The following is an 18,949-nucleotide window of genomic DNA, read 5'->3' as shown; positions in this document are numbered from 1 at the left end:
TCATCTTACAGAGGAGGAGGAGGAGAAAGCCTTCTCCTTGAGCAATCCACGCCACCTCGTCCATTTGTATCTTGAAATTAAAGAAAACATTTTTAAAAAAAATTAAAATGCCAGATGACCTTTGTGTCCACCAGGGGGTAGGTTCTGGGACAGGGTTTGGCAGGGACATCCCAGAATTTGCTCAGAGTTGCAGCCAGCTCACGACTTGCAGAGTCCACAGGTGATTTTGTGTGTTTTGTGTGTCATATGGAAGTTTTTAATGTTTGATGCTTTATCGTGTTTTTAATATTCTGTTAGTGGAACACGGGTGGCGCTGTGGGTTAAACCACAGAGCCTAGGGCTTGCCGATCAGAAGGTCGGCGGTTCGAATCCCTGCCATGGGGTGAGCTCCTGTTGCTTGGTCCCAGCTCCTGCCCACCTAGCAGTTCGAAACCACATCAAAGTGCAAGTAGATGAATAGGTACTGCTCCGGCGGGAAGGTAAACGGCGTTTCTGTGCACTGCTCTGATTCGCCAGAAGCGGCTTTGTCATGCTGGCCACATGACCCAGAAGCTGTACACCGGCTCCCTTGGCCAGTAAAGCGAGATGACGGCCCAACCCCAGAGTTGTTCGCGACTGGACCTAGTGGTCAGGGGTCCCTTTACCTTTCTGCGGGAGGCAGTGGAGGATAGGGCTGCCTGGCGTGCCCTGGTCCATGGGGTCACAAAGAGTCGGACACGACTGAACAACCACAATATTCTGTTGGGAGCCACCCAGAGTGGCTGGGGAGGCCCGGCCAGATGGGCTGGCTATAAGTAATAATTTGTTATTAAAATTATTATGGGTGCTGCAGAGGATTCTGGGGCACAGCCTTGGCTTGCAGGTAGTCATGCAAGAACCAAGAATCTGTGTGCCGAGGTTGGCACAGGGAATGCATTATGAACAGTGCCATTCTAGGCATGGCCGTAGGCCAGCTGCTTCCAGATGTGTGGTTGCAGTGGGATCAGTGGGGCCCAAGCTTTTTTTTCTGGCATCCGCATGACATCTGCATAAAAATGTCAGCCCATGTTCCTCCCCGCTACTTAGCCTGGATTTACCCTTTCACAAGAGCATGAGCACAGCCTGCGAGGGACCAGGCCAAAGGGGGCCCATCTAGTCCGTGGTCCTGTTGTCACCGTGGCCAACCAGGTGCCCCAATGGGATCTGAGCAACTCTCCCCTCCTATGGTTTGGAGCAACTGCTATTTAGAAGCATCGCTGCCTCCAATTGTGGAGAGAATGCACGGCCACTGGATTTCCTGCAGCCTGAGAAAATGCAGGGCAACCCTGATGGAATGACGATGCGGCAACTCGGCGAAAAGTGCGTGGAAACCTGGCGCGGAAAGACCCGGTGCTTGCCTTTGCAGAAGCCATGCTGGCTCTCCTTCAGCAAGACTTGTCCTTCACTAGGCTTGGTAGTTTCATTTATAATTTACAGGTGTCAGGGCCGTCTTAAGCTTATCTGGCGCCGTGGTGCAAGGATCCCTCTGGCGCCCCCCCCACCTCCACCCCATTTCCCTCCAGGCGGGCAGCAGCTGGAGGGCGGGACGGAGGCTCCGGGCGCAGCATGGCAAGGGCTACCGGCGGGGTTGGAGGGCGGCTCCTCCGGCAGGGAGGAGGCTCCAGGCACGGCGCGGCATGGCAGAGGCAGATGAGGGCGGCGAGCTGATGCCGCATCCAGCCTCCGCCTCTTCCCTGGCGCCCTCCAGAACTTGGCACCGTGGTGCCCTTCGCCACTAGCCTCTATGGCTAAGATGCCCCTGACAGGTGTTAAGATGACTGACCTGCAATTTCCTCTATAAATCCCCCTCTTGACTAGTGGGGAAGCTGAACAAAGACCTTTGCCGACCCCAGCTTCAGAGCTCAATGAAGACTTAAGTTCTATGCAAGCTGAGTTGCTGTTGCGCTTGTATCGAGTTTTATTTCAGAACCTCTCTGTTTTCTGTTTACACTTGTTTCTGAAGATCTGAACAGACAACAGAACACATGAAAAAACATTCTGCTGCAAAAAACCAACTAACAACTAACAACACAGTAAAAGTAGGATTGGCGTGGAAAGCAGGTTGGGGATCAGACCGCCTATTGGCTCCGCTACAAATCTGGGAAGTGTCTTTCTGTTTCCCTGGCAAGGGCAACTGTCTGCCCAAGCATCCAGCAATGCGCTCTTTGATGTGCTCCAAAACTGACCAAAGAGCTGAGATGAAGAAGATGGTATCGTGATGGCCAGTTCCTGCTCTCCGCCGCAGACATCCCACAAACGCAACAAACACCAACGAAACCTAGAAACGCTACCGGGGGAAATCCTCACTTCTGATCACAGTGGCTGAAGCCGCTTCCTGGCTCCCGACTGTTTAGGAACAGCCGGAATAAGAGGCTGAGGTTTGAAGGCCCTTGCGCCGCAGACAAACCTTGGGGACACCCCACAAATACAACAAACATCAACGAAACCTAGAAACTCTACCGGGGGAAATCCTCACTTCTGATCACAGTGGCTGAAGCCCCTTCCTGGCTCCCGACTGTTTAGGAGTAGCCGGAATAAGAGGCCGAGGTTTGAAGGCCCTTGCGCCGCAGACAAACCTTGGGGGTGCCTCCGCGGCTGGGAGACTGTCCCCTTCAGGAATGCACCAGCGACCTCCCTTACCCAGGGACGGGGAACCTCTGTTTGCGTGGCCCCGCAGCCGGCCCATCCTCCCCATTTGGCCCATGAGACCATTTTGACCACTTGCGGCAAAGGCAGGAGGTTCAGGGCAGGGAAAGAAGATGCAGCTGGGTAGAGAGGGGGCTTTGCAAGCCCAGACAACCAGCTGATTCTCTAGACTGAAGGGCTGCTTTTCACACGGGTGATGAAGTTACGGGGAATGGCTCCTGGAGGTCAATGAAAGAGCATTGCGCGGCGCTTATTTCTGGGGTGCAGGGTGCATGTTGACCTCCAGCAGCACTTCGTTCAGGCTGTTCATAGAACTCTACTCTCAGACAAAGAGCAGGGGGCCAACGTTAGCCTTCTGAAAGGACCGCCCTTTCCCCCATTTCGGGAGACTCTGGTAGTACTAAATAACCCTGTTCCTCCTGCAGAAGAGGAGCAGGGAGCCCGTGGGGTCCCTCCAAGCGGTATTGCCGGACTCCAGCTCCCATCATCCCTCTGCGCTCCTGGTGGAAGATGGGAGATGGAGTCCAGCAACACCTAAAGCAACACCCAAGCCCCCCCCCCCCACCGCAAAAGGGCATCACTGCTGCAAAACAACCTTCCAGGGCGGGCTCTTCCAAAATGGCTTGCCCACGCCGGAACTGAAGTCTGCGTGGAAACCTTCAAGCGGCGCCTGTTTGAAAATGCAACCTCCTCCTTGCCCCCGGAGAGAGGAGGGACTCCTGTCCCTCACGGACACTTGCCCAGCCGCAGTCTCAGGATGCCCTGCACGTACATCTTCAGGTAGCAGGAGAACTCGCAGGGCCTGACGCGCACCTGGGAGCGGCGCGGGATGGGCTGGCCGCTCAGGCCGTGCGCGAAGGGCCAGAACCCGTAGAGAGTGATGCGCTGGCAGAGCTCCAGAGCCAGGCTGACGAAGGCGAAGTTGGGCGAGAGGCACTCGGGCTGGAAGCCCTCGCGGGTCCAGTAGCTCCTCAGGGCGTCCAGGTACCGGGGGTTCAAGAAGGAGGCCTGCTGCAGCACCTCCGAGTCCTCCAGCGGGTGCAGAGGGGGGTGGCTTTGGAGGGTGGGGGTGATGGAGGGGGGGAGGAGGAGGAGGAGGGCGTTGCGGTAGGGGCGCAGGGCATCTGCAAGACGCTTCCGCTGGGAGCCCTGGGGCCTGTGGGAGGAGGAAAGGAGAAGGAAGCTGCCTTCAGGAAACAAGTGACACATGGGTGGGAATACTTCATCATCATCATCATCATCATTTTTTATTTATACCCCGCCCATCTGGCTGGGTTTCCCCAGCCACTCTGGGCGGCTCCCAACTAAATATTAAAAACACAATAAAACATCAAACATTAAAAACTTCCCTAAACAGGGCTGCCTTCAGATGTTTTCTAAAAGTCAGGTAGTTGTTTATTTCTTTGACATCTGATGGGAAGGCGTTCCACAGGATGGGCGCCACCACTGAGAAGGCCCTCTGCCTGGTTTCCTGTAACTTCACTTCTCGCAGGGAGGGAACCGACAGAAGGCCCTCGGAGCTGGACCTCCGTGTCCGGGCTGAATGATGGGGGTGGAGACGCTCCTTCAGGTATACTGGGCTGAGGCCATTTAGGGCTTGAAAGGTCAGCACTAACACTTTGAATTGTGCTCGGAAACGTACTGGGAGCCAATGTAGGTCATTCAGGACCGGTGTTATGTGGTCCCGGCGGCCGCTCCCAGTCACCAGTCTGGCTGCCGCATTCTGGATTAGTTGTAGTTTCCAGGTCACCTTCAAAGGCAGCATGACGCAGGCCCAAACAAAGGGGGGGGGTCATATGGGCCACTTGGCCCGGGCCTCCGATAATAATAATAATAATAATATTTATTATTTGTACCCCGCCCATCTGGCTGGATTTCCCCAGCCACTCTGGGCGGCTTCCAACAGAAACCAAATACAACAATATCAAACATTAAAAACTTCCCTAAAAAGGGCTGCCTTCAGGTTTTTTCTGAATGTCAGGTAGTTGTTTATTTCCCTGACCTGTGATGGGAGGGCGTTCCACAGGGCGGGCGCCACTACCGAGAAGGCCCTCTGCCTGGTTCCCTGTAGTTTTGCTTCTCGCAGTGAGGGAACAGACAGAAGGCCCTCGGCGCTGGATCCGATTCCAAAGGGGGCCTCAGTCAGCATATTCACAATCGCTCACCATTATTTAAATGTAAATTCTTAAAATAATCCTTTTCCCTATGTATTTTTAAAAAGCACTATTGTACATCTATATTTCCCATTTTGTCTTTATATGCAGATACGGTTCAAGTCTTGAAATCCCCAGGGTAAAAAAAGGGGGGGGGGGACAGGCAGGCCTCTGCCTGGCTCTGCAAGGGCCTGGCCTCACATAGAGCGTGTTGCAGGAGTCCAAGTGGGAGATAAGCAGAGCATGCACCACTCTGGCCTGACAGTGTGCAGGCAGGTTTTCATAATGTGAAAAAGGGGCCCATCTGGTCTTGCATCCCAGCTCTCGGGGGCTGTTGCCTGTGGGAAACTAAGAAGGAGCATTTGAGAACGATCCCCACCGGCGATTTCCAGCAAGATCGGTGGCAGAGGAGAGCTATCGTGGCGAGTAGCCATTGCTGGCCCTCCCCTCCGTAAATGTACTCCTCTTTTAAAGCCATCTAAGTCGGGGGCCATCCCTGTCTCCTGCGGGAGGGTGTTCCGCAGTTCAACTCAGCACTGCATGGAGGAGGTAATTTATCTGTCCTGAATCCAGATTCCCTGGATGCCCGTGGGTTCTCGCGTTATGAGAGAGGAAGGAAAGCTTTAGTTTCTCTGCTCCCTCCATGCCAGGTATAATCTTATAAACTTCTACCACGTCGTCTCTTCCTCGCCTTTTCTTTAAGCTAAAAGGCCCTCAGTGTTGCAACATTTACCGTATTTTTCGCTCAATAGGCTCCCTCTCATTTAGAAGCTGCAGAAATGTGAGTTGAACCCCATAAAAACGGGGCTTTTCCTCTTTGCTTTTCCCCCTTTGCAAAAGGAGCTTTGCTTTCCCCCCTTTGCAAAAAAAGCTGCAAAACTTTTAGCTGATCCTAAAAAAACAAGGGCTTTTCCCTTTGCAAAAAAGCTGCAAAACTTTTAGCTGATCCTCAAAAAACAGGGCTTTTCCCTTTGCAAAAAAGCTGCAAAACTTTTAGCTGATCCTCAAAAAACAGGGCTTTTCCCTTTGCAAAAAAGCTGCAAAACTTTTAGCTGATCCTAAAAAAGGGGGCTTTTAGAGGAGGAAAACCAGGAAAATATTTTTTTTCTTGTTTCCTCCTCTAAAAAGGTGTGCCCTATGATCCGGTGCACCCTATGGAGCGAAAAATATGGTAAATCATGAGCTTGTATTGAACAGCATTAGCTGTTTCTTGAGCTGCTTGGTTTTGCGCTATTCATGTGCTGGTGTGGGTTGGTTTTTTTGTGTTTTTTTAAACGTTTTGCTGATTTTAAAATGCTTTGGTATTCCGGCAAGCTACGCTGAGCTCAGTGTCGTTCTCGGGAGAGCAGGGCAGTATCGGTTCGGACCTAATTTGGGGTGAGGCAGCTCCTAAACAGTCGCCAACTTCACCTGCTCCCCAAATGGACAAGACGTCTCGGCGTGCCCCCCCCACTGCCCCCCCCACTCCCTTACTTAGAGTCCAGGCTGCTGAGGTTCAAGGCCACCAGACTCGTCTTGGTCCCCACATCTTCCGAGGAATTCAGGGGGGGAGGCAAACTGAACCTGGATTGCAAGAGAGAGGGTGAGATGGAAGAGGAAATCAAGGTCTGTGCTAGCTCTCAGATAAACACTCTCCTATTTATTTATTTCATAAAATTTAGGAGATATGCTGCTCCACCTTCCCGATATTTACGGTAGCTGTCATAATCTTAGTACCAAGTTATTTTTGGATCATTTTCCAGACTAATGTATTTCAGATAAGATGGCATCCTAACATATCAAGAGATCTGGGCCTGGTCAGATTTAATTTCGATTTGAGAACAATTCCTTCCTTCCTTCCTTCCCAGATCTGCTGATCTTGAGCTGGGCAAATCCAGCAGCGTGCATTAGCTGCGTGAACCATGGTTTTGTGATTTATCCATTTATCTGGTTCATAAAATCTATAAACCGCTGGATTAAAAAAAATAAGCCCTCAAAAACGGAACAACAAAAATCAAACGCTATGTCCCCCAACAAGATTTGTTTTTTTTTTTTTAACAATAACCGAAGACTTTTGAAAAGTTAAAATAACAACAGGTTGAAAACAGATTAAAACTCGTCTCACTTTTCAAAACATCCCGGTAGGATGGCCTAAACAATATTTTGGCCAGTAGGGTACTACAGCAAAGGCGCTTGCCTGATCTCAATCGCCAGGGAGTTCCCAAGTGTAACAAGGAACGTCCCCCCCTACTTGAATCACTCTCAAAGGAAGAGTTACCTGATTATGAAGTCTGCCTGGTCGATCTCTTTCCCGCAGCTGCTTCTCTGCAGGATCCCGCCATTCCCCACCACGGCGCAATGCTCATACCGATCTTTCGAGAAGGTGAATCTCTGGAGGTTTCGAGGGGAAAGGGAGAGATTTCGAAACGTGTCCAGGGGCGTCGCAGGGGGGGGGCGGAGGCCCCCAGGCAGCACCCCTGCTGGGGGTGACACATTGGGGGCAGCCCCGCCCACTGGGCTTTTTTTTTTTTTTTTTTTTACTTTTTAAAAAAATTCTTTTTAGACTATTTTCAGCACTGCCGGGGTGGAGCCGCAGGGGCTGCCAGTAAGTCGGGGTGTCACCCCCCTCGCTGGCTGCCCCGGCAGCACCGAAAATAGCCCCCGCCCTCCAGTGGCTTTTCGTGCCGCTAGCTGGCTTGCGGAGCCGGGGCAAGGAGAGGGGCGGGCCAGCGAAGAGGGGGGGACACCCCTCTTCGCTGACCCGCCCCTCTCCCTGCCCCACTTGCGCTCCCCCGAGGGGGCCCAGGCGGCGGCTTCGGGAGTCTCTGTGGGCTGCAGAGAGCCCCGAAGCCGCAGCCTGGCACCCCTTTGTGCTACAGCAGCGGCTTCAGGACTCTTTGCAGCCCGCAGAGGCTCCCGAAGCGGCGGCCCGGCATCCCCGGGGGCGGGGCATCGCGGCGTGTGCGGGCGTCATGACGCACGCACGCACGCGCCGCGATGCCCCCGCCCCCAGGGGTGCCTCTTGGCTTCCCACCCTGGGCAGCCAAGGGGCTAGGAACGCTCCTGTCTGTGTCTTAAATGTTTTCAGAATCAACGTGCAAAAGAAATGCTGAGTTACGTACGCAGGAGTGCAACCTTGGGTATCCCAGTGCCCACCAGCAGGTGCCAGTTTGGCCAAACACTGATTCCACCCTGGGAGACCCCAGGGATATGTTATAAGAATTCTAAGGTCTCAAATACAGAATAAATATTCATAAATGCACACACATCTAAATATACGAACCATGCGTCTGAAATAGTACGGGAGAGCAATCCTGAAGCCATTTGGGCTCTCCCGATGACCTCAAATATTCCTCTGCAGGGACGCAGGTGGCGCTGTGGGTTAAACCACAGAGCCTAGGGCTTGCCGATCAGAAGGTCGGCGGTTCGAATCCCCGCGACGGGGTGAGCTCCCGTTGCTCGGTCCCTGCTCCTGCCCACCTAGCAGTTCGAAAGCACGTCAAAGTGCAAGTAGATAAATAGGTACCACTCCGGCGGGAAGGTAAACGGCGTTTCTGTGCGCTGCTCTGGTTTGCCAGAAGCGGCTTAGTCATGCTGGCCGCATGACCCGGAAACTGTATGCCGGCTCCCTCGGCCAGTAAAGCGAGATGAGCGCTGCAACCCCAGAGTCGGGCATGACTGGACCTAATGGTCAGGGGTCCCTTTACCTTTACCTATTCCTCTGCAGTAAGGGGAACAAATGGGGAAAACCTTCCCATTGTGTTTTTGCTTGCAAATCCTGTCTTAAGGACATATTTGTGTATGGATAGGGTGAGCCTGTGACCTGGACTCAGGAACTAATCCTCCCTTGTGCATTTATGAACATTTATTCTATATTGGAGGCCTTAGAATTCTTGAAACGCAGGCAAAGCAAGAGGCACCATCTACCTTAGAGCTGGGCAAAAAGCAAATCTCAAGGAGGGTAGCCATAAAGGGCAGGAGAGGGTCCTGCGAGGAAGGCAGAGAAGTCCAGATGTCCACATCTGGCCCCTGGGCTTCAAGCTCCCCGTTGCTGGCCTGCTGTGACCAGGAGCAGCAATGCCGGCCTTCCTTGTCCTCACAACCACAGCTGCTTTTGCTGGAGGCTGCAAGGCCTGAACTTGTGGCCTTCTGCACTCAAGGCAAGTGTCCTACTGCCGCTGCGCCCTTGCACCCATCCCAGGCTCCTTTCCCTGCTGCCAAAAGCAAGGTTGGTTTTAAAATGTTGTATCTGTTTGGCACCCCTGAGCTCCTTGCCAAGGAATGGAAGGAAATAATAATACAGTGGGACCTTGGTTCTCAAACTTAATCCGTTCCAGAAGTCCGTTCCAAAACCAAAGCATTCCAAAACCAGGACGCGCTTTCCCATAGAAAGTAAGGCAAAAAAATCTGTTCCAGACTTTTAAAAACCTTTAGAACAGCAATTTAACATGAATTTTACTATGTAACGAGACCATGGATCCATAAAATGAAAGCAATAAATAATAATAATAATAATAATTTATATTAATTATATTATAATTATATTATATTATAAAATTATTATTTATTCAGTGGTTTTCCCAGTCACTCTGTGCAGCTTCCAATGCACTGCAATCACACAATCAATCATAGGTAGGTAGCCGTGTTGGTCTGCCATAGTCAAAACAAAATAAAAAATTTAAAAAATTCCTTCCAGTAGCACCTTAAGAGACCAACTAAGTTTGTTCTTGGTATGAGCTTTCGTGTGCATGCACACTTCTTCAGATACAATCTATCAATCAGTAGCTGAACTGGGTTCCACACAGTCACACACACACACATACACAAAATAAATAGTGTGACACTCAAAACAGAGAACATTCGACTTCTGAAAAAAAGTTCACAAACCAGAACACTTTGTTCCAGGTTTGCAGTGTTTGGGTTCCAAGTTGTTTGAGTACCAAGGCATTTGAGAACCAAGGTGCCACTGTAGCAACAACACAACAACAACAGTCTCTCCCCCCCCCCCCCGGAGCACCTCATGGAGCAGGTCCACCAGCTCAGGTCTCACGGGCACTTTTTGTCTATCCTTCCCAAAGACGATGTTTGATCCCAGAGGGGTGTTTTCCTTGGTCAGGATGAGCAAGGAGGAAGCGTTGCAACATTGCTTCAGTTCTGCCCTGCAAAGGGAAAGGAAGGCAGGTGTAAGGTTGTTCAGTAATTGCTCATGAGTAACCAGCCAGGCTCCGAGGTTCCTCAACTAAGTTTCTTTATTGTGCAGATGTGGGGTTCCTTCCCATCCACAGAAGGCCCTGATCAAGCAAGCCTTCCTCAAAACAAGGCCATCCAGAAATTTTGGGCCACAACTCAATCAAGCTCACTTTCTCCTGTTTGTCGTGAACTTGCAGTGTCCAGTTCTGCTGTTGTGAGCTAGAAAGGTTTCCTCCTCGCTCTCTCCATCTGCATTTTTCCACCTTATCATTTCGGCTGCTACGTCCTGCTTTCGGGGATCATAGAATCCTAGAGTTGGAAGAGACCCCAAGGGCCATCCAGTCCAACCCCCTGCCAAGCAGGAAACACCATCAAAGCATTCCTGACAGATGGCTGTCAAGCCTCTGCTTAAAGACCTCCAAAGAAGGAGACTCCACCACACTCCCTGGCAGCAAATCCCACTGCCGAACAGCTCTCACTGTCAGGAAGTTCTTCCTAATGTTTAGGTGGAATCTTCTTTCTTGTAGTTTGAATCCATTGCCCCGTGTCCGCTTCTCTGGAGCAGCAGAAAACAACCTTTCTCCCTCCTCTATGTGACATCCTTTTATATATTTGAACATGGCTATCATATCACCCCTTAACCTTCTCTTCTCCAGGTTAAACATATATACAGTGCAGCAACAAAAGTACGTCTAGCTCATCCTTCGGCAGAGTCTGGGAATGACCCCTTCCGGTTCTTTGCCCAGCATAAAAGCCACGGGATGTGGAACCTGTGCCTACCCCCTCTGCGTCTTTCCCCCCTACGCAAGGGGGGAGACGGAAGAGGTGCCTCCCCTCCAGCCTCTGCTTGGTGCGCGGGCTCTCCTTCCCTGTCAGAGCCCTGACTTCTACCTCCCGGCCCCATCTCTCCCTCCCCACTAGAGGGATCACTGCCTTCCTCACTGGAGGAAGATGAATTGCTAAGCCATTGAGGAGGGGGCTCGCGATACCGATAAGGGGGGAGCCCCCTGACAGCAGGTTAAGGATGTGCCCGGAAAGGCAGGCAGTCCACACACACCCTCACCTGTCGTCTCCAAGGGCATCTCGCCGAGCAGGTGAGTAAGAAGGGTATTATCACCTGTACTGGGCCACAGCTGCCACATCTGGGTCCCAACGGCATTTCTCCGTGAGTAGCATGTGCTCCAGGATCTTCCTGTCCTCGATCCAGATATCCCACTTCTTGACGGCACGGATCCTCTTCTCATTCCTGGAAGACTTGCGGTACTGGAAGCTGCCACCGGGAGAGAGAGAGAAGAAGAAGAAGAAGAAGAAGAAAAGACTCTCACGCAGCAAGGCTTTGCTTTCTAAACAAACAAACAAACAAACAAAAATCCTTCCAGTAGCACCTTAGAGACCAACTGAGTTTGTTCTTGGTATGAGCTTTCGTGTGCATGCACACTTCTTCAGATACCACTTCGCTTTCTAGTTAGGGCTGTGTGGAATTGCACCTGGCACCTGGTGGGTGTGCTTGTTTAATAAAACTGCTGCTGCTGCTACTACTAATATTTTTCAAAAAGTTAATGCAAGATCGCTGCAAAATACAGTGCTACCAGACAGCATCTGATGGCAATATGCACAGACAATGCACAATTGCATATCACCGCCGAACGCAAACAGACATGAAATGAAACCAGGGTAAATAAACGATACGATACGATAATATGATACAATATGATAACCTTTATTGTCATTGTCCCATACAGAACAACGAAATTGAAAAATCTACATCAGACATGCAAAAACCGACAAGCCTACTCTCCTGAAAATGCCCGTCGACTCCTTCCCCATCCCGCCTATGCATAATTAACCTCCTAAACTTTAATACCCTACCTAATTAGCTCCCTAAAAACTCTGATGCCCCACAACTAAATACAAACACTCCCTTAGAGACTGCCTTACACTGCGTTTAAAGCCAAAACCGCTTTTGGATAGAAACTGTTTCGCAGGAGGCTAGTCCTGGAATTTATAACCCTGTACAGCACCTTCATCCTACTGCAGGGAGGCGAATGTGTGAAGGGTAGAGACTTGTGGTTTTTATTTACTTATTTATTTTGCATGTTGCCCTTTATCTGTAGATCTTGGGGCAGTTCCACTGCAATCTATCTATATCTATTTATTTATCTATCTATCTATCTGTCTATCTATCTATCTGTCTATCTATCTATCTGTCTATCTATCTATCTGTCTATCTATCTATCTGTCTATCTATCTATCTGTCTATCTATCTACCGTATCTATCTATCTATACATCTCATCTATCTATCTTTCCCCCCAAAATATATTTTTATTGAGAAAAATTTTAAAACGGGAATAAGATGTTAATCAGCCCAAGGCCCTGGTTGAAAATGAACATTTTCACCTGGCCACTAAAGGTATGTAATGCTGGGAATTGTAGTATAGGGGGCGGCGGGTTGGCGAAAGCTTGCTTGCGGTGCTTAGATAGAGAGAAGATAGAGAGATGCGGTGAAGTTTTGGAAGCCGCGGGCAGGAATTTGAGACTGGACCAGAAAAGTGACGGTAGCGGAGGCGGGTTTCGGGTCACAAGCGTCGTGACCTCTAGCGTTGGCCACCGACCTGTGTCAATACTCACGTTCCGAAGAAGAGGCTCTTAGATTCAAGCAGCCAGACCAGTTCCTGGCATTCCTTCTGCTCCTGTACTCTAGCCCATTCTCTGGAAAAGGAAGCCGCAGGCAGAAAGGGGGGTTTCATCCTGGCAGTGCCAGCCGTTGCCCTGAATGCCCACCCCGCTTCTGACGCACTTTGAGCAACGTCTAAAAAAACCCCAAAAGGGGGTTCTCTGCGCTGTCGTGCCGCCCATGGTCTTTCCCTCGTGAAGATTGAAAATTAGCCGATCTAGTCGTGAAATAGCACAGAGTGGGTGCCACATCCAAAAGAACAGGGGGAGAAATTAAGAAAATATTCCTTTATGCTACAGGGGCTGCGAGAACACTAATAGCCAAAAATTGGGCTGGGGTGGGAATACTGACTGAAAAACAGTAGCAAGATCAATTATTTGACTATATTGAATGGACCAGATTGACAGAAGCCATTAGGGGTCAGCGGCCCAAGCAAAAATTTCAAAAAGAATGGGGAAAATACAGAGACCACCTTAAAAAGCGGTGCCCTCAAATTAATACTTGGTCTTGTTTTGATTAACTCCTGAAAAATAAATTATGGTATGAAAGCTAAAAACAGAAAGGAAAAGGGGTAATAATGGACTAAGAAGGAGACAGTTAACCAAAAACGAAAAGAGAACCTTGTTGAGGATGAAGGAAGTCAATTGGAAGAAAAGAAGAACTGAAATACGATATAGAAATATTGTCGACTATTTGATCTGTAGAAGTTCTCGTATGTTATTATGTTTGATTTGTATTTATTTGTGTGTTTTTATTGTGCATTGTTATTTCTATGATTAGTTTTATGAGTGTGTATGTGTTGTAACGCAGGTGCGACGTGGGTGGCACTGTGGTCTAAACCGCAGATCCTAGGGCTTGTGGATCAGAAGGTCAGCGGTTCGAATCCCCTCTACGGGGTGAGCTCCCATTGCTCGCTCCCTGCTCCTGCCAAGGTAGCCGTTCGAAAGCACATCAAAGTGCAAGTAGATAAATAGGTACTGCTCTGGCGGGAAGGTAAACGGCATTTCCGTGCGCTGCTCTGGTTCGCCAGAAGCGGCTTAGTCATGCTGGCCACATGACCCGGAAGCTGGACGCCGGCTCCCTCGGCCAGTAAAGCAAGATGAGCGCCACAACCCCAGAGTCGGACACGACTGGACCTAATGGTCAGGGGTCCCTTTACCTTTACCTATGAATCAATCTATGTCGCGGCCATCTGTCACAGATGTTTTAGCTGAAATTCCCACCTTTGCAGGGGGTTGGACTAGATGACCCAGGGGGTCCCTTCCTGTTAGGATATTGGTACAGACCGAGCTGCAAAAGCAGCAGCGAGGCTGGTATGACTTGTGTTTTTCCCATGAGAAAGACAGCTGTTTTGTCTGCTTTCTCAACCACTGTATATCTTTAGTTACAGGTGGGTAGCCGTGTTGGTCTGCCATAGTCGAAACAAAATAGAAAATTCTTTCCAGTAGCACCTTAGAGACCAACTGAGTTTGTTCTTGGTATGAGCTTTCGTGTGCATGCACACTTCTTCAGATACACAGAAGTGTAATTATAATTACACCTGTAATTATATCTTATCCTAATCCTTATCATCTTCTAAGTGTGTTATTGACATTTTGACTCCTTTTCTCAACCTCATTCAGCCCTCTGCCCTCCAGTATACTCCTTTAGTTTTAGCCTCTCCCTGCCCCTATCACCTGCACGACCCTTTCTTCCCAGTCGTCTCCTGCATTCCAACTTGAAGGCTATGTTCTATTTTCTTTAACGAATTGCATATTCATATTCAGGGTCTTGGTGTTAGTTCCTCATCTTAGAAATCTCTTTTGGCTGTGGCTCATCATGACTATTGGCTAAATATCCTAAATATCTGAAGAAGTGTGCATGCACACGAAAGCTCATACCAAGAACAAACTCAGTTGGTCTCTAAGGTGCTACTGGAAAGAATTTTCTATTTTGTTTTGTATATCTTTACTTTCACTTTCAGTTCTGGCTCAAAAGAGAGAGATGCTAGATGCGTTATGCACAGCTCTGACTTACTGACTTACTCTGCATCTTATCTACAATAAAATAGTTTTATTGTATTTTATATTTTATTAATGGCTTGTGTGTGTTGTTCTTCACGCTGGGGAACAATCGCATACCAATGTGCCACTGGACTCGAACAGCCAGGAATGCACCCAGGCTTCGTCCCTGCCGGGGGGGGGGGGGATCAGTCTCACAACTTGCCCCGGGTGGGAGGTTTGCTAACACTTCCGACGCTGCAATTCTGATTCTATATAATATAATAAATATAATAATAAAGGGCAGGCAGCTTTCTGGAGTGCAAAAGGTAACTTTACGGAGAGCTTTTGTGGGCCCCCTTGCAGATCCTGGCAGGGGGGAAATCAGTGCCCGCGGGCACCGTGTTGGCCAACCCCACGCCTCTAACCCTCGGAAACTTACCTTGCTCTATGCAGCAGCAAGAGGGCCAACCCCAGGAGAAGCAACGCGCAGAACGGTCCCAGCGCCAGGGACCATTTCCGGGGCAGGCTATTCAAGGACATGATGGCACGAACCGCTGGCACCAAGAGAAACAAGCCTGTTTAGTACAGGAAGAAAACCGCAGAGAAAATGTTACGCCCTCATTAAATTGCAAATAAAAATAAAAAAGGGGGGCTGGGCGGAGAATGGGTCCTGCTCCTTACACCACCCCCTGACGGCTGATGGTGACAGGATAAGCAACTGCCTGGCTGAATAAAAATGACCAGCAAATGTAAGGAGATAAGATCAGCAGGCCTGTATGTAATTTAATTTAATTTAAATTACAAAACTACAATGATAAATCGCCATACTGGGCCAGGAGGAGGAGTCCTGTGTCCACTTTTGGGAACCACAATTTGAGAAGGATGTTCACAAGCTGGAAGTTGTGCAAGGGCCAGGGGTCAGCAATTTTTTTCAGCAGGGGGCCGGTCCACTGTCCTTCAGACCTTGTGGGGAGCCAGACTATATTTTGGGGGGGAAGGGAGGGGGGAGAAAAAAGAATGAATTCCTATGCCCCACAAATAACCCAGAGGCATTTTTAAATAAAAGGACACATTCTACTCATGTAAAAACAAGCTGATTCCCAGACTTTCCATGGGCCGGATTTAAAAGGTGATTAGGCCGGATCTGGCCCCCGGGCCTTAGGTTGCCTACCCAAGGCCAAGATGGTGAAGGATCTGGAAACCAAGCCTGATGAGGAACGGTTGAAGGAGTTGGGGGTGTTTAGCCTGGAGAAGAGGAGACTGAGAGGAGATATGAGAGCCATCTTTCAATATCTTGTTTTCTCCTGCTCTGGAGGGTGGGACTCGAACCTATTATTATTATTATTATTATTATTATCTGTTTTGAAAGGCTAATCTGGTGAAGCAAAGGAAAACAGGGTGTGATTTTTGTAAACCGCCCTGAGGTCTTCTGACGACGGAGCGGCATGTAAATCTGGTTCGATAGCAATGATGAATTAATCCGAATTGACTTAACGACCTCTGATGAATTAAGCCTGCCTTTGCAACCCAAGAAATAATGCAGTAACAAGAACTCAGGCCACAGTAATGGTTTTGATTAATTTCAGTTTTCAGCAAAACACACCTTAATCTTTCCTTTAAATACTACAAACTCGCTTTGGATTGCCTAATTCTAAGCAACACATTGGTACACGTTGTTGTAAGATTTTTAAGGTATTTTATTTTTATATATAATTATTATTAATGTACCAAAACAAACTAATTTTTATTACAACGTGGACCTTAAGACTCCAATACTTAATTAGGTAAGATTAATTTTCTTTATATAATTTTCTCTATATATCTCATACATTTGTTTATATAATTATTTTTTAATTTTTTTAAATTTAATTCATTTTCCATTTTTATAATTTTTAGATAACTTCGGACTGTCGTGGCGATAATTGTCTCTTATTGTCGCAGCTGAAGAAGGAAGGATTTCCGAAACGGGGCCTTGTCCTGGCTCTTTGTTTCTACTCGACATACAAATACCAAGGAATAAATATACAAAAGCCTTGTAAAACTGAAATTAATCAAACCATTAATGTGGCCCGAGTTCTTGTTACTCCATTATTTCCTGACTTTGCACCCTCCTGTCGCGCTGCAATGGTTATGAGTGCCTATCTCTCAGCCTAGCCCACCTCGCAGGGCCGTCGTGAGCGAGAGAGGGAGAACTACTAGGCCATCTTTTTTTCTGGGGGGGAAAAGGCAAGATTTAAATCCAATAAAAAACGGTGGTGTTGCAGGCAGGCGGCAAGATCCCTTGTATTTCTTTTGGGGCTGGGGGAACAAAAAAAAAAACCCAAGCTTTTTTTTAAAAAAAATGTTTTTGCTAAGGAATAGAGATGCACTGGGCGTGATTTGCACTCAGGACTGAGGAAAAGATTTCCAGCCAGCCGTCCGCCTGCCCCCTTTACGTACCACCAGCCCAAGGAGATGCTGGGGGGCTGCACTGGGGGGAGTCTGCCTGCCCCCCAGGGGGGGTTCCCTTCCCCTTGTGTGGAGCTGAGCGGGGGCCACCCGGCTCTTCCTAGCCCAATCCCCACATGCAGACACGCCAACAAGGGAGATGTTGAGCCCTCGGAAGTCGGAGCCAGAATGGGCTCGGCCCAGCCTGTCCCTCGGGTTCTTATACTGAGCAGCCGGCCAATCAGGGACCCCCAAAGCGCAGCCGAGTCCTTCTGGCCGGCCAATGGGCCGCGAGCGTGCTGCTGGAGGGCGTGGCCCGCAGCTGTTTCTGGGCGCAGCTCTCATTTGAACGGCTTGGCTCCCTCCCTCCCCCCAGCCCAACAACCGCAAAGAATCATGGGAACTGTAGTTGTGGACGCCCAACTCAGAACTAGTAGAAACTATGTTTCCCTGGGTTATTTGCGGAAGAAAATGCGCTTTCGGTGCGTGGCGTGTTTTGTTTGGCGTAGGAAGAGGCCTCCTTGTGCCACACCCCTGCTTTCATATATAGAAATGAATGCAAAGAGATCACATGCAGCAAGGCGCTGCTTAGAGAGAGTTCTTTGATCGCTTGCTCAATGTATATTCATTAAGGAAAGACCATAAATGGTATCCTAGGATGGGAGAAGTTGCCTCAGTTTACACATATGCATTGCCTTAGGAGATAACAGTGTTGTAAGAATTTTAGGGTATTTTATTTATATATTAATTGTTATTAATGTACCAAAACAAATAAGGCCACATGTCTGAAAACCAGCACAGGAAGACAGGCCTCACTCCCGACTGACCAAGTATTTCTTTGTCTCAGGAACAAAGGGGGTTGCCCCTCCAGCTACTCAGCAGACCTCTGCCTGAGTGATAATCTCTGGCATCCTGATATCTAAGTGTCAGACAAAAAGGTGTGATTAACTTGGCTGGGATATAGGGAAATGTAAATATCTTTTGTTTCACTTGATGGGTTTTTTGTGGAGGGCAAGAGGCATGGGGGCAGGGTCCAAGTTGCCACCAGACCCTCCCAATTTGTGATGTAATTCTAATGTATGGAGGGGTGGTCTTGAGCTGGAGGGGGGGAATTTCAAAAAGTCTATATAGGAGCTTGCACACCTTTGTTGGGGGTCTTTTGCTTGCAAGACACCCTGCTGCAGCAGTAATAAAATACAGGGCAATCGCCTTGCTTTGGGAGATTCTGTATCGTCTCTATTTTATTCATAAGTGCTCTTGAGAGGAGGGGAGCCCTACTAAGGCTCTCCCCCGGGTTCATGGACTCCCTTCTGGGGTTGAACCTAATTTTTATAACAACAGAAATGTATATTAAGGCGCGCCCCCTTTTATGGGTTGGGCGCAGACTTTGGAGTTTATTCCTCTGTGCCTATTTTGCTGGCTTCCAAAAAAAGCCCTTTGTTTTCCTCATTTGCTGTGCGAGTTTTTCTTTCAGCCCCAAACATTGATTTTTGCAACAAAATGAGGAGTGGGAGAACCGGGTCAGCCACCTTGAGTTCCTTGGAGAAAAATACTTTTTCTTGTATTTTGTGCAAATACCAATAAATTCCTTTTAAAAAAAGAGAGAGAGAGAAATACTGGGATGTAAATGCAATCAACCCATCGCTTCATCTGGGGCTGTGAACATCCGCCTTCAGCTCAGGTTTCCAACTAGGGACATATTGCTCATTTGCATTTTTTAAATGTTAATGACATTTGCATTTTTTAAAATGCTAATTAAGATTGCCGGAAGAAATATCAACAACCTCAGATATGCTGATGACACAACCATGATGGCAGAAAGCGAGGAGGAATTGAAGAACCTTTTAATGAGGGTGAAAGAGGAGAGTGCAAAATATGG

The 18,949-nt window shown here is 48.8% G+C and overlaps 1 protein-coding gene across 1 annotated transcript; it reads right to left on the bottom strand.

Annotated features, from left to right (window-relative positions):
* Positions 1–3,223: 3,223 nt before the first annotated feature.
* Positions 3,224–17,112, bottom strand: LOC117054548 (alpha-2,8-sialyltransferase 8F-like). The gene is made up of 7 exons (XM_033163499.1): positions 17,083–17,112; positions 15,083–15,197; positions 11,104–11,256; positions 9,814–9,955; positions 7,075–7,187; positions 6,291–6,380; positions 3,224–3,820 (listed from the first exon to the last, which is right to left on the bottom strand). Exons 2-7 carry the CDS (start codon positions 15,181–15,183, stop codon positions 3,391–3,393), a joined length of 1,029 nt encoding a protein of 342 aa, XP_033019390.1. The 5' UTR covers positions 15,184–15,197; positions 17,083–17,112; the 3' UTR covers positions 3,224–3,390.
* Positions 17,113–18,949: the final 1,837 nt, after the last annotated feature.

Source organism: Lacerta agilis, chromosome 10 (genome assembly GCF_009819535.1).
Source record: "Lacerta agilis isolate rLacAgi1 chromosome 10, rLacAgi1.pri, whole genome shotgun sequence".
NCBI lineage: Eukaryota > Metazoa > Chordata > Lepidosauria > Squamata > Lacertidae > Lacerta > Lacerta agilis.
This window is presented reverse-complemented; position numbering and strand designations above follow the sequence as displayed.